General features: G+C 50.2%; 7 protein-coding genes across 7 annotated transcripts; 3 read left to right on the top strand and 4 right to left on the bottom strand.

Annotated features, from left to right (window-relative positions):
• Window positions 1–43: 43 nt before the first annotated feature.
• On the bottom strand, window positions 44–3,984 carry GGI43DRAFT_427296 (cohesin subunit IRR1; the record flags this gene model as incomplete). Its single annotated transcript, XM_083208789.1, has 3 exons — window positions 44–3,217; window positions 3,287–3,495; window positions 3,585–3,984. The coding sequence occupies 3 exons, from the start codon at window positions 3,982–3,984 to the stop codon at window positions 326–328; spliced, it is 3,501 nt and encodes a 1,166-aa protein (XP_083066541.1). The 3' UTR covers window positions 44–325.
• Window positions 3,985–4,347: 363 nt separating this feature from the next.
• GGI43DRAFT_391627 (UreD urease accessory protein-domain-containing protein) lies at window positions 4,348–5,834 on the top strand. The gene has a single exon (XM_083204460.1). It carries the CDS (start codon window positions 4,691–4,693, stop codon window positions 5,678–5,680), a length of 990 nt encoding a protein of 329 aa, XP_083066542.1. The 5' UTR covers window positions 4,348–4,690; the 3' UTR covers window positions 5,681–5,834.
• A 20-nt stretch (window positions 5,835–5,854) lies between these two features.
• GGI43DRAFT_31069 (RNA polymerase III RPC4-domain-containing protein) lies at window positions 5,855–8,123 on the top strand. The gene is made up of 2 exons (XM_083201689.1): window positions 5,855–6,604; window positions 6,677–8,123. The coding sequence occupies exons 1-2, from the start codon at window positions 6,127–6,129 to the stop codon at window positions 7,867–7,869; spliced, it is 1,671 nt and encodes a 556-aa protein (XP_083066543.1). The 5' UTR covers window positions 5,855–6,126; the 3' UTR covers window positions 7,870–8,123.
• Window positions 8,124–9,129: 1,006 nt separating this feature from the next.
• Window positions 9,130–11,006, bottom strand: GGI43DRAFT_31085 (uncharacterized protein). Its single transcript, XM_083201692.1, has 6 exons — window positions 10,652–11,006; window positions 10,483–10,590; window positions 10,095–10,391; window positions 9,933–10,021; window positions 9,793–9,860; window positions 9,130–9,732 (listed from the first exon to the last, which is right to left on the bottom strand). Exons 1-6 carry the CDS (start codon window positions 10,817–10,819, stop codon window positions 9,215–9,217), a joined length of 1,248 nt encoding a protein of 415 aa, XP_083066544.1. The 5' UTR covers window positions 10,820–11,006; the 3' UTR covers window positions 9,130–9,214.
• A 2,365-nt stretch (window positions 11,007–13,371) lies between these two features.
• GGI43DRAFT_31080 (alkaline-phosphatase-like protein) lies at window positions 13,372–16,665 on the bottom strand. The gene has a single exon (XM_083201691.1). The coding sequence runs from the start codon at window positions 16,280–16,282 to the stop codon at window positions 13,628–13,630; it is 2,655 nt and encodes an 884-aa protein (XP_083066545.1). The 5' UTR covers window positions 16,283–16,665; the 3' UTR covers window positions 13,372–13,627.
• A 2,246-nt stretch (window positions 16,666–18,911) lies between these two features.
• Window positions 18,912–20,515, top strand: GGI43DRAFT_31183 (Alpha/Beta hydrolase protein). Its single transcript, XM_083201708.1, has 3 exons — window positions 18,912–19,092; window positions 19,149–19,379; window positions 19,444–20,515. The coding sequence occupies exons 2-3, from the start codon at window positions 19,237–19,239 to the stop codon at window positions 20,192–20,194; spliced, it is 894 nt and encodes a 297-aa protein (XP_083066546.1). The 5' UTR covers window positions 18,912–19,092; window positions 19,149–19,236; the 3' UTR covers window positions 20,195–20,515.
• On the bottom strand, window positions 20,426–21,918 carry GGI43DRAFT_420025 (major facilitator superfamily domain-containing protein; the record flags this gene model as incomplete). The annotated part of the gene is made up of 3 exons (XM_083207756.1): window positions 20,426–20,938; window positions 21,064–21,785; window positions 21,855–21,918. The coding sequence occupies 3 exons, from the start codon at window positions 21,916–21,918 to the stop codon at window positions 20,426–20,428; spliced, it is 1,299 nt and encodes a 432-aa protein (XP_083066547.1).
• Window positions 21,919–21,989: the final 71 nt, after the last annotated feature.

Here is a 21,989-nt window from a genome sequence, read left to right on the forward strand (position 1 = left end):
TCTCTCTCAAATGTCCTTTTGTTCAAAAAAGCACCAACGTCATCGGAATAACAGGTCAAGAAAGAAGGCAAGACAGGAGTGATTGATGCCGCATTCGATAGAAGCCAAGAAAAACAAACCACAAGGCGTGACACAAAAAAACAAGATATAATAACTGATACCCTGGCATTTAAAAAAAAAAAAAATTCCACCTTGCCCCTAGCAAAATAAAACAAAAAGGAAAGCTCTCTGATCATATCCACAGCGAGAGTGCTTTCATAATCCTCCCTTTTCCTAGCTGTTTCCTACCCTTTTAATTTTTGGCTTTTTTCTCCTTTGAAATCATTTAATCTCCAAGAACGTCATCATCTGCATCGTGATTTGGTACTCCAGCGCCTCCGTGCCCTTCATTGTCCTCATCGTCATCGATAAAATCGCCAAAGTCGTCCAAGAGCTCTCTCCGGCGAAGATCTTCCTTCGAACCCTCCTCTGGCTCGTTATCCTCAAATATGTTATCGTCTTCGTCCTCATCATGAACTGTTTCGGCACTGAGGGCTGGTTTTTGCGGCTTTTCTGCTGGTGCTGCCGCCTTGGCGGCGGCCTTCTTATTACGCTTAGCCATCTTATCTTCGTCAAGATACGCGACAACCTCTTTGAAGTTGTGCCCCAGCTTGGTTTCATTACGCTGTAACCGCCGCTTCAATTTGTTGACGGCATTACCCTTGGGATCGATCAAGCTTGCCGTTATGACAAGAACGTATTTAGCAGTCAGTTCACACAAAGCCTTTTCGGCCTTGAGCTCAGCTGCAAGTCGTTCCTCCTTCGACAGGCCTTCGTCTTCATCTTCATCGTCGGACGACTCTTCATCGTCGACGGGGTCTTCGTCTTCCGCCGGTTCATTTAACAGCCTGTCTTTCTTGGCCTTCTTCGCAAACTGCTTCTCAGCACCGTCGAATATTGATGTGAGCTCAGTGACGAGGTTGGATTCAATATGCTGCACCAAGACTTTGAACTTTTCGCCGCCGCTTCCTTGAGAAGTAGAAGTTGATGGGCGGAAGTTGCTAATCACTGGACGCATTGTTGCAAAAGTCAAATGCAAGTCGCAGAGACTACCAGTGGCATATAGGCGGAGCTGATCAATAGAAGATCTGGATGAGAATGTCACGATGAGGTGCTTTCGGTAAGTTTGTCGCAGTACGGATAAGCTATCAAGCTCTTCATCTGCGATGCTGACGCCAGAAGACAGCTGTTGTGATAGATTGCGCGTCTTCCACATGAAATAGAATTGGCAAGCCTTAATTGCCAAAGTAACAACGTCATCTTCCAAGTTATCAATCTCGTCCTCTTGGGCCTCGAATTCTCCGCGGTGCACAATGTTAATCAGGATCTGAATTGCCGGAGACGTTGAGTCACCTTTGGATGGCGCAATTTCAAGGATATCGACACAGTCCGATATACTCGCCAGTTTGCTGATTTTCATCAACACAGTGGACAGCTCCCGGAGCGGCGCCTCTTCCAAATTTCCTCTTGCGGAAAGCTCACAAGTTTTGTCAAAGCTTCGGAGTGAGTTGATGACGACCTCCCAAAGAACAGATAGCTTGCTATCAGCCATTTCCTCCAACTCTTCAAATTGGCGAGCGTGCAGTAAGGCAGCCGCAGCTTCAGTCAAGACAATCTTATCGTCGTGTCTGTTGAACTGCGTAATAATTTCGTCTAATAGCTTCTCATATATGCTGGAGTCTTGTCGCAGTCGTTGGAAAGCATCCAGCTTGAGGTAGCGCTCCAGCCGGAGGACAATCGCCGCCGTCTCAGGCTCGGCTCCATACTTGCTCAGCAACTTTGGAATGTTTGTGGCCAGCTCCAGCGCCAATTCCTCCTGTGCTTCAGCTGCATCGGAGCGAGGGCCACGCTTCTTGCCTTTGTCATGGTCGGCAAGCAGCAGCAAGCTCGACTTGATAGCGGAGCTCAGAACGTCGAGGAGAATCTTTTCTTCTTCGGCAGTAGGCGCAACGGCTTTCTTGAAAGCCTCTTCTGATGAGTTGCTCTTTGACTTTGATCTCGACTTGGATTTGGTGCTTGTCGTGTGGTCGTACAAGAGATATCCGGCCAGAATTTCCCAAGTTTTAATTTCTGGAATTTTATCGTAGAGCACCTGAGAAGCCAGTGAGATTCTCGTGTCGGGCATAGCAGTACCCAACAAATCAACATCAAGGTCCAATGAGGTTCCTTCCGCCTGCTGAGCCTCCTCCACCTGGGCGTCATAGATGGTGAGGGTTTCGGCCAAGGATTTCAGATTGAGCCAGTCTTTTCTCGGAGTATCATAATTGTCTTCTCCGGCAAGGTCCAATTCTTCCAAGACTTCGGAGCCACCCATCTCTTCAACCTTGCCCTCAATGACATCGTCAATGCAGGCAACGAAGAATCCGACAACGGATTTTCGGACCCTAATTTCACTATCAAAGACGAGTCTCCCAATAGCATCGATCTCGTTAGGTTCGAGGATGGCAGCGGCCCGCAGCGAGTCTATGACAGAAATGGCAGTGACTCTAACAGATACGTCGGCGTCGCCCGTTGCCATTTCAATCAGCCGAGGGCGGAATCGGTCAATAAAGTGGCCCAGCTGTTGTGCATCACGTTTGAAAAGCCTTCCAAGCTGCTTCAGAACCTCTTGTCGTGTACCAGCGTTGGTATCAGAAAGCATCCAGCCCAGATAGCGCAGGTAGCCGGGCTCTAAGAAGACTGTTGGCAGATCCCAAATCCAGTTTCCGAGAGCCTCAACGCACTCAACTCGAATCCTCGGATCAATATCGCGGTATCGGTGAACGAAAACTGTGTCGAAGAAGGACTGAATAGAGTCGTTGCAGATCTTTCTGTTGTCGTTTGCTTCGGCTAAGCTACGTTGGATTTCGTCGGTCTTGCTTTTGTTCTTGCCTCGTTTCGCGGTCTGCGCCTGCTGCTCAATGTTTGCAATGCGTCGATCGAGGATGCTGGCGACTTCAACAAGCGTTGATTGCACTGCCAAAGAAATGGTAGTCGCCGTGTGACGGAAAGGACGCAGTGGCGAAGACGACATGCTGGCCAACCAAGCATGAAGATTATCGATAAGATCGACATCCTTATACATGACATCGGTTTCGTGCAGTAAAGAAATAAGAGCATGTATGAATGAGATGAGTAAGTCTCGAAACGACCGTGTGGCCTTGGACTTGGCAATCAGGGGGTAATCGACGATTTGTTGCTAAACGGCCAATTAGCTTTGCTTCCACCAACGAGCTAATTAATTATCAGCTGCTACTCTGAGACGAACCTCTTGGTAAACACTCTGCAGATCCAGTAGTCGGTTGGGAATATTCTCTGGATCCCGAATGTCGTCAACCGTGACTTCTAGGTCGCAGCCAGCGCATCGCAAGATGCAGTTGATGAGGTCGCCCAAGGCAGCCGCATCGCCAAGCTTGTACTTTTCCAGCCATTGCTGAGCAACAAACTGGGCAGAATCGCCCGAGGCAAAGATATCCGCTGTAGAATATAAGATCAATACATCAGCACGGAGACTATGGAGAGGGGTGGAGGGGCAAGCTGTGGAGATTGTGCACGCAGACACATACCATATAGTCCAGTTCCCTTCTCTCCAGGATCGATGCGGACAGTCTTCTTGGGCCTGCTAGGGATGCGCGCAATAGCCCCCGATGCGGCAGGCCGCGCGCCGTTGATTTTGGGCTTCTTGATGCTTGGTTTCTTTGGGCGAGTGGTTTGCGACGCCTTTCGCGGCTTCGGCGCAGGATGGTCGTCGTCGCTGTCAGCGTCGCTCGCAGCATCGCTCATCTCCTGATCCGATTCGGCCTCTCCATTTTCTGCCCCTTCGTCTCCCTCATCGTCGTTCCGTTTACGCTTTGACGCTGATGCTGTCGGCTCTGGCGCGTATTTCGTTGGTGCTTTGACGACGCGTCCAGATCGTCGACGCGCCGTAGAGTCTGGCTCTGGCGACGCGGTGGCGCTGGCGTCCATTTCGTCGAGTCTCGGGCGATGGATGTGTCTCTATTTCTTCATGAGCATGCTCAGATGCCAGGCCGGGCAGCAGCAGATCCGGACAATTTGCGGCGATGGGAGAATTTATGGCGCCCTGGTCGCGTTCGTTTGTGTCGTGCAGCGATGCTCTACCTGTTGCCCATTTGATTTTCGAGGTGGGCAGAGCAACCCACTTTAGCAGCGGCTGAATATCGGCAGTACCTTTCCCATGCCTGAAAATGCGGAGAGCCGCTAGGCGATCTATACCGCCTAGTCCTATTTGGGCAATAAAGGCAGCACGCTACTAAACTTGATGAGAAAGGTTTGAGCAGCTTCAGCGTGAAATAAATTGTCTAGTATCAAGCCTTAATGCTCCTAAGAGCAATTAGTTCCATAATAAATTCGGTCAGATGTAAGTCGTTATCAGAAGCTTCTTATCTCATACCTGTACGCAACAGCTATTATTTCCCTGATAAGAAGCGTTGTCTCCCATTTGAAAAGCTCTACAAGTCAATAGTGCAAGCCAGGGAGCTTCAGTGCGCTAATAACATCCAATCCTCCCTCTCATCGGCTATTCTTGGTACATAAATCGGCCAATATCGACGTTGCACATGAGATTATAAGAGATTACACATATTACTTTCAAAGAAGATCTACAGAAGAAGAGAGGGCCATTCACACAGCTGATAGAGATGATCGGGCTATCATGACCTCGCCATTCCCCCGCTCAACTTCGCTCCCTGGCGATGGCCGCATCGTCGTAAGGCTTCTTCCAGCTGGTGGCAGTGGACTTGAGACTATCAGCTATCAATACCCCCTCAAATTGATCTCGCCTTCGCCTACAGTGGACCAGAAAAGTGCACTGGTCTTTCTCCTGTCATACGGAGGTGGTCTGGTTGGTGGTGACGGCGTCAATCTATCTATTCATGTGCATCGCAGGTCGAGCCTCAGTCTAGTCACGCAAGGCCACACTAAGATATTCAAGTCTCCTTCGCCTGACGTCTTAACAAGTCAAAAGCTGCGAGTACAGGTGGATGAAGAGGCCGCGGTCTGCCTCTTGCCGGACCCTGTTCAGCCATTTGAAGACAGCGTATACGAGCAGACTCAAATTTTCAATTTGGGCCACCGGGCATCACTTTGTCTTCTGGACTGGGTGACACAGGGACGAGCAGCGCGCGGAGAGGACTGGAGCTTCACGACATGGGCAGGACGCAATGAAGTCTGGACACAGGGATCTGAACCAGGGCAGAAGGGGAGGCTACTCATCAGGGACAACATCATATTGAATCAGGATGGAAGCAAGCTAGTCGGTTTACCGCTAAAGGATACGATGCACAAAATGAGCGTCTTCGGTACACTTATACTTCGAGGGCCTGTCGTAGAGCGCCTTGGAGATTTCTTCATGGCAGAGTTCGCTGCATCGCCGCGAATCGGGTCGAGAGACTTTCGATCAAAAGAGGATCAAGAGAAAGAGTCAGAAAAGTCGGAGCTTGAGCAATGGCGTTCACAAAGAATAGACTTGGAAAATCAGCAGGGCGTCCTGTGGTCAGCGGCTCAAATCCGAGGGTGCGTTATTGTCAAATTTGGAGCTGCTACGGTGGAGGCTGGACGATCATGGATTGGATCGATGCTGATCAAGGAGGGGAGTATAGCTAAATACTTTGGCGAGACTGCTCTCATGTGTGTCCAGCCCTGATATATCCTGACGTTCAATGATATCCTGGACAGATGTTACATTTATAAAGAATTTCTCCGACATAAACTAGGCATACTTTGTATATTATTCCACAATGCATATGTATATCGAGAGCCAGTTTTTTACTCATTCAGATATATATTCATGCTTTTCATTCAACGGCTACATATTATTCTCCAGCCTTCCACTTTCACGTCATCTCATGTCACTTACACCCAGCTTCGGCTTCAACCGCGGTGGAGCACAGCAGCAGTCCACTAAGCCCGATCCGGGCCCCTTCTATAATCATTCCTTGTCGTCCCCCACCTTGGCGGTTGCAAGCACTAAAAAGAGCCCCGCCAAAACTTTGAATTTTCTAACAAGAGCTACCAAAAAGTCGACCTTCTTTGCGCCGATTTGGTTTTCGATGACCTCAATCGACGTTTCAGCCTCAAATCACACACAGCATGGTTCGCGGAAGGGCTACGGCTACCGGTAGGGGCGTGCGGCGAGGAGGTGCCGCCGCCTCTTCAAGATCTCAAACAACAGAGGGCGATGATTCAGGTCTCAATCAAGAGGGCAGCGCAGCGCCGACGGCCAGCATGGCATTGACAGATTCAGGCGCCGAACAAAGCACATCATCACAGCCAGCGGCCTCAGCAGTTCGCAGAGGAGCCACGTCCGCACGAGCGGCTCGCGGAGCCGCACCGGCCGGCAGATTTCGACCGAAGAACGTTCGACGAGATGAGTCAGAGCGAGACGCATTGGCTCAGCAGGAGCAGCACAAGGCCAGCGAGAGAGCTGCAGACGAGAGGAGAGCGAGAGGCCGTTCACGATTCCGTAGCAAACGAAGTCGTGGTGATGCCATGGGAAGCAGAGGCGGCGGCTTTGGCCGACCAGTAGCCGCGGCCAGCGGGCCCTTTTCTTCGGGAGTGGGAGGTCCAGGTACGTCACAAAGCTGGCTGGTGAAGAGGCCGAGTATGTTTCAAGGATCTTACTAACATTACAATGAAATAGGTGGCCCATCTGGCGGAGGTTGGTTTGGAGGCGGTGGTGGTGGTGGAGGTGGCGGCGGCTTTTCAGGAGCCGGCAAGTTCGAAGGAAAAGGTGGCCCAGGATTTGGATTCGAAGGCGGCTTCCGAGAAACCAGGATCAACGCCGACAAGCTCCACACGATGGTACACGAGGAGGGCATGGACAGCGAAGATGAGGCGACGCTGGCTGCGATTCATACCCGAGCTGGAGGCGTCATGCCAATGGGTATACTCCGACGAGAACACAAAGAGGCACCGGTTATTGTCGCTACGACTGCGGAATTGGAGGCAGCAGAGAAGGCGAAAAGCGAGGAAGAAAGCCTCTGGGTTGATGATGAAGCACCTGGATCATTGCCCCCCGCTGACCAGGCTGAAGAGGGCGATTGGAATACGGGCGACACAAAGGCAGTTAAAGTCAAGAAGGAGCCAACAGATGATTCTATGGACCTGGACGTCGAGTCTAAGCCGATCAAGGATGAAAGCAAGATGCCTGTGGCGAAACTGAAGGCCAAGAAGGCAGTTGCTCAGGATCCCGAAGAGAATATGATTCGCACAGACTTGAGTCTCTTGGCCAGCGAACTTGGTGCCATCACTATCAACGGCGACGGCGAGGAGAAGGTCGAGGAGGCCGGCAACAAGGACGGCCGATTATATCTATTCCAATTCCCCCCACTACTCCCTCCTCTCAAGCAGGTTGCTGTCCCCCAGCCTTGCGTCAAAGTCAAAGCAGAAGAGCCACAGTCTATTAGTTTACATGACACTCCCGTGAGTGCATCATCTACAGCTACTCCTGTTGATCTTACCCAGCAAGGCGAGGAGGAGGAGGAATTGGACTCAGACGACGAAGAAGAAGAGCGCAGAAACGGCTTTCGGTCACAAGCGCTCTCAAATGGTGGTCTCATCGGACGACTGAACGTCCGCAAATCCGGCAAGGTCGAACTGGACTGGGGTGGCCGCATCCTGGAGATGAGCCCCGCCGCGGGCATGAACTTTCTCACGACGGCTGTCATCGTCGAGGAGTCGGACGAGAAGCCGCAAAACGGTGTGACAACGGGCGAGAGTATTGGTATGGGCAAGATCATGGGCCGGTTCGTCCTGGCGCCGATATGGAACGAGGAGGAGGAATGGGATGTCGCGCCAGAGGAGCTCGAGATCAACGAATCAATGAATGAATAATCTACGAAGCAACAAAAGAAGGGGATTAAAATCCACCAATAGAAAGGGGTGATGATGTACATTTAGTATTGGTTACACTACGCATTTTCTACATAGCACATGCTGCCAGGGGGCACTGGATATATACAAGCTGTTATTTTTTTTCAGGTTACAAGTAAATATGTCTTCTTTTTCTTGTATTTCACCGGGTGCATATGGGCGTTCTACTCAAGGTATCAAGGTCCGGGGCCAGCAATAACAAAATCTCACGGCAGCTATAGGTCAGTCAGCATTTGCAATATCCGGAAATAACGATGCCATAAAGAACGCGCCTCACATACTATTGGTCTTTTTTACTCCAGCGTGCTCACTTGCCCTCTTCAAGAATATCCTCCTCTCAAACGTCGTAATCCCTCCCCATTCTCATGCACAAGTGCAATCTAAGTAAATCGCCATCAGCGCTAGTCAGACGCAGGAACGCCAATAGTTTGCTCAAGAAAAAATAGACAACCTTGGAAAAACAAGAGAGAAAAAGGGCCAAATGGATGACATTCCGCACCCCCCTGCTGGTGGAGTCGAATGCGCCTTGTTCCTGGAAAAGCAAATACACTATGTGGACTAACGCGCTTCCCCTCTTTCTTGCCCTTGTATAGTAGATTATAGAAATACAAGTTTGGTGATGGTGGTTTTGGTAGCGCAGTGACTACTCTCTGTTTGGTATGATGTTTTCTTCTTCTTCTTTATTTGTAATATATAGATTTCATTTCATATATATTCCTGCCATTTTATTCACTCATTGGACTATATACCTCGTGTGAGATATCCGGAACTCGGGTAGTCAACATCAGCTCACTCACACATTACAAGGAGTTTCATTTGCACCCCTCCATGTTCGCGACCCCATGTTCCCAACGTGCATGCAGGTACACATAATACATGTAACAATCCTTCTCAAGGAATCACATACGGAAGCAAAAGTTGGTGGCACAGAATCATGCAACATTCAATTCTCATTCTTCTCCCCTCCTTTCCGAGACCCTTGCGGTGTTATCCCCTATGTTTTTCCCGTTCTACATAAGCAAAATAGCATTCATTGTAAATCCGTAACCCGTTACCCAATTCGTAAAACATCCATCAAATATGATCCTTTTTTGTTAAATCTGCCTTGTGATTTTATCCGCTCGCCCAACATGTGAGGTTGTTAGTCCTGTCCCTTGCCCATCTAATGCAGCTAAAGTAGCGCAAACCTGACCCGTAAAATGAAACATGCCCCAACATAACTCGTTAAAGAAAAAATAAGAAGAAGATGTAGAAGAAGAAAAATAGGAGGCGTTGACATGGAACGACAATGTAACAAGAAGGAAATCTAACGTCCCCTCGGTTCAGAGCCCCCAATTCCATAGTATCCACCTTCTTGGCTCTGAGCTTCGAGGTCGTGGATATCGTCAAATGTAGACGAATTAGTCGTGCGTGATGCCTCTGTAATGACGCTGCGCGAGGGAGAAACCTCTTTGACCTGGTTAGCATGGTTCCTCTTTTGCTCTACGTCCAGTCGAGAAGCCGTTGCTGTGCTAGCATGGGGCTGCTCAATAGTCAGGCCGATAGTGCTTATCGAAGATTCGGGAGGTACTATATCGTAGCTGGGCTCGACATTTTTTAGGGAAACGTCATCGGGCCCAAAGATTTGGTCAACGATAGTTATGGTTCGGTCTTCGGCAGTTTGTCTCGCATAGGCAGAGGGTGCGCTGTGCGTAGTGCGGCCCGTAGACCCGAAACCGTGCACTCTCATCGCGCGTAGTAGAGGGCGGATTGTAGCAAGGCTAGCAGCGATGATGGCTACTCCAGGTTCGATTACGGTCCATGTCATTACTTGTGTTGCCGCGACTATATGTCACATGTATTAGAGCCAGTTAGGAGATAGGGAAAGGCGAACAAGAAACGTACATAGCAAATCATCGAGATCCTTCATCACAGTCAAATATCTGATTCTAATAAGAGTGGCAACACTCGCGCTAATTTGAACCGATGATTAGCATTTCGTTTATGAGGCTGCATTATTCTTCGAAGGAAGAGGCGGTACATACAATATTCCAAGGCCGAGGATAATGATAACAGTTGCTTTGGCTTGAGGAGTCATCTTCACTGACCACAGCATCGGTATGGGGAGCAGAGCCTAGGTTCGGGAAAACAAACTGTTAGAGCTTAATCTATCTCACAGTCAGAGTATTAATGCATTGTTCCCTTACATATAACCAGTCCGATAAGATTGTCATCACACTAATGGCGTATGCCGCAGAAACAAGGTCGCTTGTTGATACGCACTTTCCGGTTTGAATACGAAAATCCCATTGTTTTTGAATGGGGCTGCACTGGAAGATATCGTAGAAGAAAGTGACGAGGCTCCAGATGATAACCACGCCCAAGCTGATGCAAATGATCCAGTTGTAGACCCTTCGAGCGGAGACTCGTAGTAGAAATATGCCAATGCTCATTTTAATGAACATCATGTTCAACACATAAGTAGCTGTTGCCAACGCTTGCCACTATAAATAGAGTAAGGGAAAGTCTCATGATGATGAAAGGCATTTGGAATAGCCATCCACTAGAAAGGGAGAAGAGGAAGGGAAGATTTACCATGAGAGCTGTAGCTTGATCGTCGCCATCTGTAATAGCAGCATTATGCCTGCCCATTCCGGAATGAATACCGTTAAAGATAAATATGCACGAGAGGGTAAAAATAAGCTGCACAGGAGAGTCTTCAGTTTCTGTCCACTGAGAATCACAAAACACCAGTTTGACCAACCTGAGCCACAAGCATGAGCCAGTCATCCTCCTGGAGACACTTAATCACCACCGCCCTCGTATATGTCCTCAACCCTACGGCCAGCCAAGTCAGGCTGAGGAAGACCACACACGTGGCCACTAGAGGAGCGGCATTGTACGCATTCAAGTCGACATTATCATCGGCCATGGCGCTCCGACGTCCCAACCTTTTCGATAAGACAGCTGACGACGGGCATAGCACCACCACGGCTGCAATAGAGGTGGGGAGGAATAAAACGAAAGACAATGGAGCTGATGCAGGTCTAGAACGGCAAATGGAGAGGGATATAAATCAAATAGGAAATAACAAGATATGAACAGGTGACGGTGACGACGCAGCGGGTGCTGTATCTACAGCCGCCAATAACAAACCGTGTAAGTTTGCTGATTTGTTGGAGAGACAATACGAGTCACAGGCAGATCGGCGCTGGCATACCAAACTTCATGGCCCGTCCAGATGAGGACAACTGACCGCGCCCTCTTCCAGGCGGATATTTTGATCTCATCCCACAATGTCCACTCTCATGGCTTGCAGGCATGGATGTCATGCACCGACCGGGTCGGCGAACTTGGAGCAAACGTGTAACGGGAATAGCTTCCCATGCTAGTAGTATCAATCAAGTGGGCCGCTCGACCCTGCCGGCCGCGACATGAGGGGCACAGCGGCCCGCACTGGCAGCGAAGGATGCTAATAGCATTCGAGATACGCCGTTGGTGGTGGTAGTAGTATAGGCAAATTCCAATGTGAATGTGTGATGCAGGCATGGGGCTCGGAGCGCTGTGGCCCATTCAAGTCGACCTGCACGAACCGTGACCCGCAACGAATACGCCCCTGCCAGGGTTACATCTGAGACACTCGTAAATCGATCTTGAAAGAATCAAATCGTGAATCATTTTAAAAGGAAGTCCCCAGGCGGCGGGAAGAGGAAAATAACGGGGCGGGAGCCACAATAATGGCCGCAGAGAGAGACATTGTCAGACAAGGGCAGATTCAAAGTTTAGGAGCGGGTGAAGCATCGAGCCAGTCCATGTCTCAACAGCACCCGCCGTCTTGCAGCGTTGGACAAAAAGGAAAAGGCTTGCAGGAAAGCAGGTCCCCGGGAGAAGAAGCCGGAAGTGAACCGCAAAGGATCTGACCAACACTAGCGGCGTCCCAACACCGTCACAGCCCTAGGCGCGGCGTTCAATGGTCCAACAAACCCTTGCCGATTCGCAGCAGCTCATCACACCGCAGAAGAGAAGAACAGCAGCATCCAAATCAGTGCTCACCGCCCGCTCTGACAAGAACAGCCCTGACGCAAACCCCAACATAGTTCGCCAACCCCAGCCTTCTGCTACTGCTGCTGCTGCTGCTGCTGCTGCAACCTTGATATCTCCGGCCCAAAGACGTCCCCACCCACAATCACTTCCGAGTGTGACGACAATGATTCAACTCTCTTGTGACTGATTTCCTATCTCTCTTTTCAATTTTGGGCCCCGTAGCAACCAGCAGATTCTCAAAAGGCCCCTCTCAGGACGCCCCCATACGTACCCTCGAGACACTCTCATATGGGCACTTTCCATGGACGGACAGCCGTGGTTGGTCGGAAGCTGACGCCGGATGCATGAGATGGTGGTAGCCGAAACGAGCGAATCGAAGCCCAGAATTGGGGGTGATTGCGAAGGCCCGCTTGAGCCCACCAGCTAAGATTGTATGTAGCCGCAGCAGCAAGAAGTCCACGGTAGGTACCATTTTTAGCACCGAGAGAAGCCCACGGACAAGGCACGAGCGTAGCTGTTTGCCTCATCGTCGTCATTGCTCTGGTTTTGCTTCTTTTTTTAGGTGTTTCACTCTTTGTTCTCCTCGTGGCTGAAGCGTTCGGGTACGAAGATCCAACAGGACTATGTAGACGAAAATAACCAGACGAGCAATCAGGCAAAAATCAAGAAGGCCATCGGAGAATTTGCGCATAAACGGCTACCAACAGAGCACGCTTTTCCCCGGCCCTTGGGCGGAAATGGACGTAGTGTGGGCTACAAGAGGTCAATAATGCGGAGTATTACGCAGAAGAAAGCTCGCGGAGGCGAAGAGAGAAGGGGAAAGAAAGAGAGGCCTGAGACGTGAAACCGCGGAATCACGTTTTTCACGGCCCGGCGGGTGCTTGCTTCAGGATGAGTATCACGATCCCACTACTATTAGTACTTAGTTGGTTTAGCAATTTGTTTTTGCGCGTCCACTAAGTGGATAGCTGTGATGTGTACAGCTGGTCTTGACAGAAACGACGATTCACGTCAAGCTGTAATAAGCATAGTCGTCGTGCTACACGAGGCCAAGCGACAACCCATCATGGCCCTCAGACCACATTGTACATCTCCCAGCCTACGATTAAGATTCGATTGTTTCAGCAGCATGATGCAATAAACACGACCATACTGATGCATCAGAGGGCCCGGGACCATTAGCATCTATCGCATATCACTTGATTCACTTTCAGCACAAAACATTTAATCCATGTGTTTTCAATCATTTCTCCGCATTGTCAGCGCTAACCCAAGGGAATGAATATGCTATATATACATCATCCCATGATGCCCATCTTCTATCTTAAACATCTCCCCTTCCCGAAGAAAAAAAAGTCTCAGCAGCTGCAAATCCTCTTCCTTTCTTTTTTGTGTTGAAACGGGACCACCCATAAAATCACAATCATAAATACGAGACGCCTTGTATATACCTGAACTGGATACACAAAAAAAGGAAAAGAGATGAAAACAATATTAATGCCCCAATGCTCCTATATATGACAAGGAAAAAAAGCTGAAAAGGAAATAGTGTATGTGATAAGGGGGGAAATTTTAACAATGCAGCAGATATCGATATCTGTCAGTATGTCATGACGTAGTAAGTAAAAACAAAGACGAAAAAAGAGCGTGAGAGCTTCTTTCGTCGCAAAATTCAGTCAAGCAGGCCATATTATCCTCATGGGTCGTAGTGCCAGCGCAAACTGTTTTCCTCAACCCACCATCGAGCGACGAACGCTGCCTGTTCAGCCCAGTGAGCCGCCTCGGCAGATCTCTCGTCCTCGATTTTTTGCAAGAAGGCGCCAAAGTCAAAAGCAACAAGGTGCTTCTCCTCATGAGGCTCGGTGTCCAGATCGGTAAATCGCCATTCGGTGTTTTCAATGATGGGTACCGTCAGTCTCCAATGTGGCTGGCGAGCGTCGCGCACAGCAACGGTGGCGCGACCCGGGTTCATGACGGAGAACTGCCAGTTGGGCTGGCCAGTCTTCTCGTTAAAGTTGATGAGCGGCCGGATAAGCGATTGTCCCTCATAATTTTGAATCATATCTTTGGCAATGCCAGTCGAAGACTCGGAGAGTGAGCCAGTTTCCAGCAGCAAATCGAGGATTGTGGGCAGAATTTGGTATGAAATAACCGCATCGTTGACGTCGATAGCAGGGAGTTGAGGGTGAGAAAAGACCAGCGGAACGTGGAAGTTACCAATGTTGGTGTTGTAGTATGGTGTAATGCCATCGTTTTCCGGAACAGAGAGGCCGTGGTCACCGACAAAGATGACCAAAGTTTCGTCCGCAACACCTTCCTCATCCAGGATATCCAGAACTTTTTGCAGCCAGCGATCAACGAATCCAATAGCATTCAGGTATTTGGATACGTTTTCCAACTTGCCAGAGTCTTCGCTGGTGATGGGTACATGCGTGAGATTCTTAGGGAGTCCAAAAGGATGGTGGGTGGTGCTGGTCAAATGGGTCAGGAACACTCGCTCGTTGTTTTCCTTGGCCGACTTGAACGCATCGCGGACATAGTCTTCAATGACATCTTCGGGCATTCCGTAGTAGTTAATGTCCTCCACATCCACTGTTCCAAACTTGGCATCGTCGCTCTTTAGGTACTCTTTTGTGATTGTATTGTTCTCTGGAAAGCCAAGCTTGACCATGAGTTGATCTTGTTTGTCGAAAGTGTTTGTGACAGACATCATGAACGATGACTTCCACTTCTGGGTAGTATAATCGTTCTTGTCAGCGCGCTTGGAGGAATTTCCCAACTCAAGGTTCATGGCGTCGAGAATGTGAGGCAAGCAGGGTTGGTAGATGTGATGCGAGACCTCGGCATTGAAATCGGCAACGAGAGGTGACAGTCCACAGAGAGTGCCAGTTAAACTTTTGAGAGTGTAAGTGGCGGATGTGTGGCAGTTATTGGCGTTGAGACCTCCTCGTCGCTTCTTTTCCTTGTGCTTAAAGCCATCGTTGTAGTCTCCTGTCAAGAAGTTGGCAGTAGGAGTGAGGGTGGAAATCTTGTCTGAGGCAGCTTTTGGCAGTGTGCCATTCTTAAACGATTCGACCGCAAGTTTATAAAATAAACCGTCCTTCTTGACAGGGAAAGCATCCTTTCTCGTACTTTCGAGTTTGATAAGCACCACATTCTTGATGTTGATATTTGCCAGCTTTTCGCGGAGCTCGGGAAGGAGATCATTGTTGAGGTTTGAGATTTTCAGGGGATCTTGGGAAGCACGGTAGTGCCTCTCTTCCTTCTCATACCAATCTTGGAAGCCCGGGAGAGGATCCTTTGGCAGCCATTCCCATCGAATGGGCTCAGCCAGCGCGGTTTGATTATCCCAGTTCCAGCCAATGCTAGTATCAAAGACGGGGGTGAGTGTAGCCAGAATAGGCGACGAGTGCGCAAAGTCTGCGAAAGGTATCAACGGCAGAGTCCACGACATGTAGGCATAGGAGCCTTCGTCTGGTCTAGCAATGTACAGCGCGACTTGAAGGAACAAGATGAGGCCGACCAAAACATATAGGGCAACGGTCAACTTCGAGATCTGGCGCATGTCGGAGGCAATGCTAGAGCCGCTATTGGTGGTGCTGGAGTCAACCTCGTCGTCTTCTTTGCCCATGAGCTCGGATCCGATCTCGATATCTTGCTGTGGGATGTGAGAGTATTTAGTAGCATGCACCGCAGGGCGGAAGCGGGCAGGGAGCTTGCTGTAGAGGAAAGCAAAGGGCCATTTGAGCAGATTCAAGCCGAGCCGAGCCAAGAAGAAGAAGATGTCTTGCGTCAACCAGGCAATGACGAACATGATGGCCAACACAATAAGACATGTGAAGAGTCCAGTAACTGCCAGCTTCCATGAAGACGCATCGCTCGCCAGGCCAGCATTGCGCCAATGGGGCTCAGAGCCTGCGACGATAAAGAAGGAATTGTTGATGGCCGCCAGGGCCAGCACAAAGGTGACGAGAAGCGAGGCCAGCGTCGTGAGGATGATCCGCAGCCAGCGCCAGGGATATATCTCCGTGTCGAGCAGCAGCCGTATTAGTATTAAGAAAGCAGTGTCTTGTGTGTAGAATGTGAGGCCCCATTGCGCCATGGAGCGAAATGCAATAGCTGTTATGTGGGCATATATGTGGACCAGCTTGGCGCTGATCACGGCGATAACGCCTATAGCAAACAGAAACCGTCTATTCGCAAATCGAGCAAAGAACGCAGACAGCACCCGCAAAAAAGGCGCAGTGAGGAGGGATACGGTCGAGGTAATGGTATAGAATTGTCGCCGCGTCGGGCTGGGAATTCGCATGCGAGACGCCATGCCGCTGGTGAGGCGGCGCGTCGCTTCCATGGTGGAGGAGGAAGAAAAGGGGGGACTTGTCGATGTCGTTCGTTCGATGAGAGTTGAGGTCGAGTCCGAGGTCGAGTCGAGGCAAAATCAGAGGCAGGGAGAGCAAAGGCGAGTGAGAACGAGAGACACACAGGGGCTATGGCCAAGTGACGCTTCTCATGTCCAGCGCGCCGCTGTTGAAGCGGTAGAAATGAGCGTCTTCGTCTCCTTCCTCGCTCTAAGGCGCCGGTCAAAGCAAGGCAAACAAACAAACAATAGAGGTAAGAAATTAGAAAAAGACAGAATTCAAAGACGAAACCAAAGAAGCGAGTGGTCGCGTGCGCAAAAAACCGGACAATGACCGTTCCAGGAGAACGAACGAGCGAACGGGTGGCAGCGAGCAACAAAAGTTCTACTCGGCGCCACTCAGCTGGAGACGCCTTTTTCCTCTTTTTTCGACTCCGTGCCCCGTACAGTTAGCGGGTTTGCGGCGCCTCTGAATCAAATCCCGGCTGATGAACTGGAGCCAGTGTCGCGTGCCTGCAATACCGTTAGAGGGAATTGCCCCACATAAGCCGCCCTAGCGAACCCCCCAGTGCAGCGTCTAGAGGCTGCTGCACAGCGACTCTTTGGTGCCTGGGCCTCTGTTTCCAGCAACACACCCCTTAAAAATAACTCGCACTGTGTGCGCTACTACTATTGCGCCAAATCCTTCTGACAGGGCATCAAAGTACCGGTACGAAGTGTGTGCATGGTCCTTGCGGCGTATTCCGGTCTGAAGCAATTTGATACGCTCCATCTATCGCGGCAGGCTAGCAAGGCTAGTATATATGAATATGATACTCTATGTATTAGTGCTACTACATATCTCCATCACTGCCACAATGAGAAGTTGCTGAGGATCAAGATAGTGAGTTGGGTCTGGAAATGATCAGCGCATTGCGATTGGTAATGCTGTAGTGGTGTGGTTCCTTTGTTCGTATTGGAGCTGCTCCTATTAGCGCCGAGCTCAAGAGGCGCTCCGTTTACAGTAGCCGCCGCCTCGTCATGAGAAAAAGTCGGCAGATGGAAATAGATTGCTGCCAAGTAAAACCCCATCGAGCCTATTTGTGACGCCGATTTGCTAAGCACAGCAGAATACTGTCCACATCCTCTGGAAGAAGCTTAAAGGAAGCTTTCACGATCTCACTCCCTCGTGGCTATAACAATAGTCTTATGAGTGATTCATATTCGGGTCTTGGGGTCTAAAAATGCCAAGAATATAGTCTATGTGCTCGTGTTTATTTAGACTTCTGCAGCATGCTTACACGTTGCTTACCACTGACATGTCACTAGCGGACAATTGACTTTGCATGCTCTCTCTTCACTCTGTTGTTGGCCGGTCGCATAGTGCGAGCAGATGGAGATGCAGATGTACCAAGTAGAGTCTCAATGAGACATGCACAACGGCAATGGGCCCGAGCCGAGACTGAGACAGTGCAGCGAACAAAGCCCGCGGTGTTTCATCCTTGTCGTCTCACAGTTTCTTGTTTTGCGTGATTTCAGAATGCTGCCGAGGCGGAGAGGAAGAGAATACGAGCCTCATTTTGGTTGATTGATTTTCTTCACACACCACGACACATTCAATCGAGGAATCCTGGGGCATCGAGGAACGCGAAGCGCTCACAAGCAGAAATGGCGCTGCTGATTAGTAGATACCTACAAATAGTCATGGTGATCTCACCGACACAAAACATCGCAGGCATCAGCGCGACAAATGATCGACGCCTCACGATATATAACGAGAGAGCGATGACCCCGCTGATATGACATTTATGTACAAGTACCGCCATATTTTTAGCGACCAGGCACCCTATTGGCTCTCTATTTTCAGAGCCCAGGCTGTGCTACAGTACTGGCGTGTCGCGGGCACTGTATCAAAAAGCTTGGCCCCGAGCTAATTGCGAGACAGAAAAAACTTGGCCCGCCAAATTCATCACTGAGTCAAGCCACTGTTAGTGCCCTAGCACTAGCTTCGGTAGCGGCACCCGCCACTCTTTAAATCTGAAGCGCTCGATTCACCCAGCTATTGTACTGATTAGTGGCAAGGCAGCCACAATTACAAAGAGCAGCCACGCACGCAACGCGCGAGACTGACGGCGGAATGCAGCGTGTCTGCACAAAATAAATCACAACACTACATATTACTAATTACTCTGCCTGTACAATGGTAGCATTGCGAGTGGCAGTTCGGACCCCTTATTCAGCCGTGCGCCGCCCCTATTCCCAGTTCTGCTTTGATGTAATTTTACTTGCTGCACCTCTCGCTTCTCACCTTCCGAATCACCCGCATGACCCCTCCGCGATTAGGCTGCTCTGCCAAGCATTCGACAATGAATAGTGGGGAGAGCCCCCACCGAAGGCCACTGAAGGCCCTTCCTGTAGAGGCTATCGGTATCACTTACCAGGTTTAGAGCTGCGAGGGCCTGCTGGCAACAGCCAGAAGTTGCCCCAGCTTGGTTTTAATTACCTAAGAAGCGCTAGCATCTCGCTAGTCTCGTTCTCGAAGCCACTAGTGACTCGCTACCCCGTACTTCTTCTCAATAGATCGCTCGCCGGAAATGCCCTCTGATTCAATTGCCAGGACAGCTGAGCTGAAAATGGCCATTTGCGCATAACCTCATTTCTGCCGTGCCGTCTCTGCGAAGTACCGCCCTCGGCACTTATCCCTGCTCTTTTCCCCTCTTCGTTCGCTATAGTCTCTAAGCATCAAGAGGCCAATAGCTTCAATCAAGAGAAAGTGAAGGAAAGAAAAGAAAAGAAAAAAGGCTCGTTTCTCGTTTCTCGTATAGGTACATGCTCGTTCTGCACGTTCTTCGTATCGCACCCCCGCCTAATTTCTGCGCAGTGTCTCCTACTTTGGGTAGTACGGTAATACGATCTAGGCTCTGAAACCTTCACCCAAAATTCCCCCGCATCAAACAGCAAAAGTCACGATGAGCTCTGCAGACATCCCTGGTCTCAGCTACGCCAGTCACCAATACGGCGATCATACCCTCCAGCGAGTCGCCGTCTGGCAATTTGATGACGATGACGATGCACAAGAGGCGCGTGCTCCCGCGTCAGCTTATTGGATAATGTACGACTCTGACTCTCACCGTGGCTCCCACTGAGCCTTAACTCTAACCTTGTGCATATGACAGCTTCGTCCATGGGGGCGCGTGGCGAGACCCCAGAAACACTATCGAGGACTTTGTGCCACCCGTCAAGCGTATGGTCTCGCTGGCGGATCTGCCCAAATCCGCCGTCCGGGGCTTTGCCAGCATTGATTACCGCCTGTCTCCGCACCCGCTGTTTCCCCAGGATCCCACTTCAACGCCGGCGAATGAGTTGCACAACGCCCGTCACCCGGACCATATCCGGGACGTCATCTCCGCGCTGAGGTTTCTCGATGCAAAGTTTGGCATTGGCAATAACTATGTGCTCATTGGCCACTCAGCCGGCGGTTCGCTGGTTCACCAGGTCATTATGAACAGCGACGCAACTTGCGCCTGGGCTCCAGCAGTGCCACTACCCGCAGCTCTCATCAGCATCAGTGGCATTCACGATTTGAGAGGCATGGTCGCCAGACACGGCGGGGTTTACGAAGAGTTCACAACCGGTGTTTTTGGTCCAGACAAGCAAGTCTGGGACGCAGTGTCTCCGGCATCATTTGCTGGAAATTTCAAGGACGTCTGGGGACATGGTCCACGTCTCGTCATCTTGGCAAATTCTGCAGAAGATACCCTGATTGACATGCCAGAGCTCGACGTTATGGAAGCCAGGCTCATCAAAGACGGCATCACGCCGATAGCCATCAGGGACCTCAACCTTGAACACGACGACATATGGAGAGAGGGCACACAAGTTGCGGCTCTTGTAGCCAAGGCCGTGGCAAAGCTGCAACATCCTTGAGCATCATATCATACAGCACCAAGTGGGAAAAGATAATTGCCTGATTGATTGAAATCGTCATTATTACTACTACCACTATCTGAGAACATGATTCCTTAGTGAGCCATGTTCCGATATCGGCATCTATACTGTTTGTCTCTTGTGATTCCTACTCCGTACCTGGTCCTCAAAGCCCCCTTTTAATTTTTAGTTAACCGTTCTTACCAACAGCTCAGCCAACTGGCTGGCTGGCTAGACCTTGACCCAGAGTTTCCATCCGGTCACAGAGATTCGGCACGCTACAAAAATGACTGTTGCCGCAGCCATCACAGTCCCTCCCCATATCTGTGCCCAGAAATAGTTTCCATGGTCGTGGTCGATAATGGCACCTGCTGTTGGGGCCCCTGCCACCGTTGCCAGCGCACTGAGCGTTTCTACCATGCCAAACCTGACACCCATCTTCTGCGGGTCTTTGGTCAAGCTGGTTAGGGACGCAACAAACAGGCCCTGGTTCGCGCCGATTGATAAGCCGTAGACAACGCTAAAAACGTACATGCCCGTTCGGGTAGTGACTGCGGTCCAGGAGTATATTACAGCGAACACCGCCGTGAGGGCGGCGATAAAGAGGTTGATTGGCCCAGACCATCTGTCTGCGATGTAGCCTACAATCGGCCGCATGGGGATGCCCATGGCATTCGTGATGATGAGTAGATTGATGGAATCACTGTTTGAAAAGCCAATGATGTTACGGGCGTAACTGTTAATCTAGAAAAGGGGTTAACGACGACATTTTTAAAGTTCTTTTCGCTTTCAACTTCACGATGACTTTTTTCTTCTTCACAGAGCGAGACAAAAAGGAACACACGCCTGATACTATTGCGCTTACGTACATAGAAGAAGACGAAGTAGAGAGCATAAAAGTATACAAACGCAGCCATGGAGAACAAAAGGTAAGGCAGCTCTGAAAATGCCTTTAGTTCCAATAGGGGCCCCGATTTGCGAGGCGGCAATCTGGGCTTCAGCAACACATTGGCAATAATGGCCATGGCCAGGGCAAGGAAGCCCGCACATCGCACTGCCCAGGGGAATCCGATCTTGGCCGTCAAATGTTGTATCATTGCGGGAAACGACGTGCTACCAACCGATGTACCCACCGCCGAGACGGCAAGAGCAAAGGCTCTGTTTTTCTCAAAGTACGAGCTCAGGATGGAAATTGCCGGCATAAACGTCACACCGAGTCCAATGCCGATACATACGGCTTGGGCGAGAAAGATTTGCCAGTATGTCTTGGCGAGGCTCGTCATGAAAGTGCCAAACACTGCTAGAAACGTGCCCACCGCGACGGTGGTGCGAGTATAGCCCGCGTCGGCGAGCCGCCCGGATACGGCGCAAATGGCGTAGGTGAAAAAGATCTGGACAGAACCGATCCATGAAACTTGCGAGGCGGGAAGCCCAAGAGTCTCGACATAGTAGAGCTGATAGACACCGAAAGCTGAGGCGTAACCCCATGTCATGGCATTGATGAGGTGTGTGGCGAGGACTTGAAGCCATGCTATGAGGCCGCCGTCTGGTGGAGGTCCATAATCTTTCTCTTCTTCTCCTAGCTCGACATCTTGAGCGGTGTTTAAGATGGAGGGTGGTGAAGAGTTGATGGTGTTGGGAGTTGTGTTGCCCAGGACACCGGCTTCTTGGACGGCAACAGCTCCATTGGATGAAACATCCTTTTCATCATCGCGTAACGTCATTATGAATTCAAACAAAGGAGGGAAGAGAAGATGGCGGAATAGGGGGCGGGGGGCGGGGGTGAGATGGAGGT

This window comes from Trichoderma evansii (assembly GCF_050947405.1).
Source record: "Trichoderma evansii strain SZMC 28006 chromosome Unknown GGI43scaffold_1, whole genome shotgun sequence".
Taxonomy (NCBI): domain Eukaryota; kingdom Fungi; phylum Ascomycota; class Sordariomycetes; order Hypocreales; family Hypocreaceae; genus Trichoderma; species Trichoderma evansii.

Excerpts from the sequence above, each read along its gene's own strand:
- GGI43DRAFT_391627 (XM_083204460.1), top strand. The coding sequence starts at position 4,691 with ATGACCTCGCCATTCCCCCGCTCAACTTCGCTCCCTGGCGATGGCCGC.
- GGI43DRAFT_31069 (XM_083201689.1), top strand. The coding sequence starts at position 6,127 with ATGGTTCGCGGAAGGGCTACGGCTACCGGTAGGGGCGTGCGGCGAGGA. Across the intron at positions 6,605-6,676 it reads TTCGGGAGTGGGAGGTCCAG|GTGGCCCATCTGGCGGAGGT; the intron begins GTACGTCACAAA and ends ACAATGAAATAG.
- GGI43DRAFT_31085 (XM_083201692.1), bottom strand. The coding sequence starts at position 10,819 with ATGGCCGATGATAATGTCGACTTGAATGCGTACAATGCCGCTCCTCTA. Across the intron at positions 10,591-10,651 it reads GGCTCATGCTTGTGGCTCAG|CTTATTTTTACCCTCTCGTG; the intron begins GTTGGTCAAACT and ends TCTCCTGTGCAG. Across the intron at positions 10,022-10,094 it reads TCTTATCGGACTGGTTATAT|GCTCTGCTCCCCATACCGAT; the intron begins GTAAGGGAACAA and ends TCCCGAACCTAG.
- GGI43DRAFT_31080 (XM_083201691.1), bottom strand. The coding sequence starts at position 16,282 with ATGGAAGCGACGCGCCGCCTCACCAGCGGCATGGCGTCTCGCATGCGA.
- GGI43DRAFT_31183 (XM_083201708.1), top strand. The coding sequence starts at position 19,237 with ATGAGCTCTGCAGACATCCCTGGTCTCAGCTACGCCAGTCACCAATAC. Across the intron at positions 19,380-19,443 it reads GCGTCAGCTTATTGGATAAT|CTTCGTCCATGGGGGCGCGT; the intron begins GTACGACTCTGA and ends TGCATATGACAG.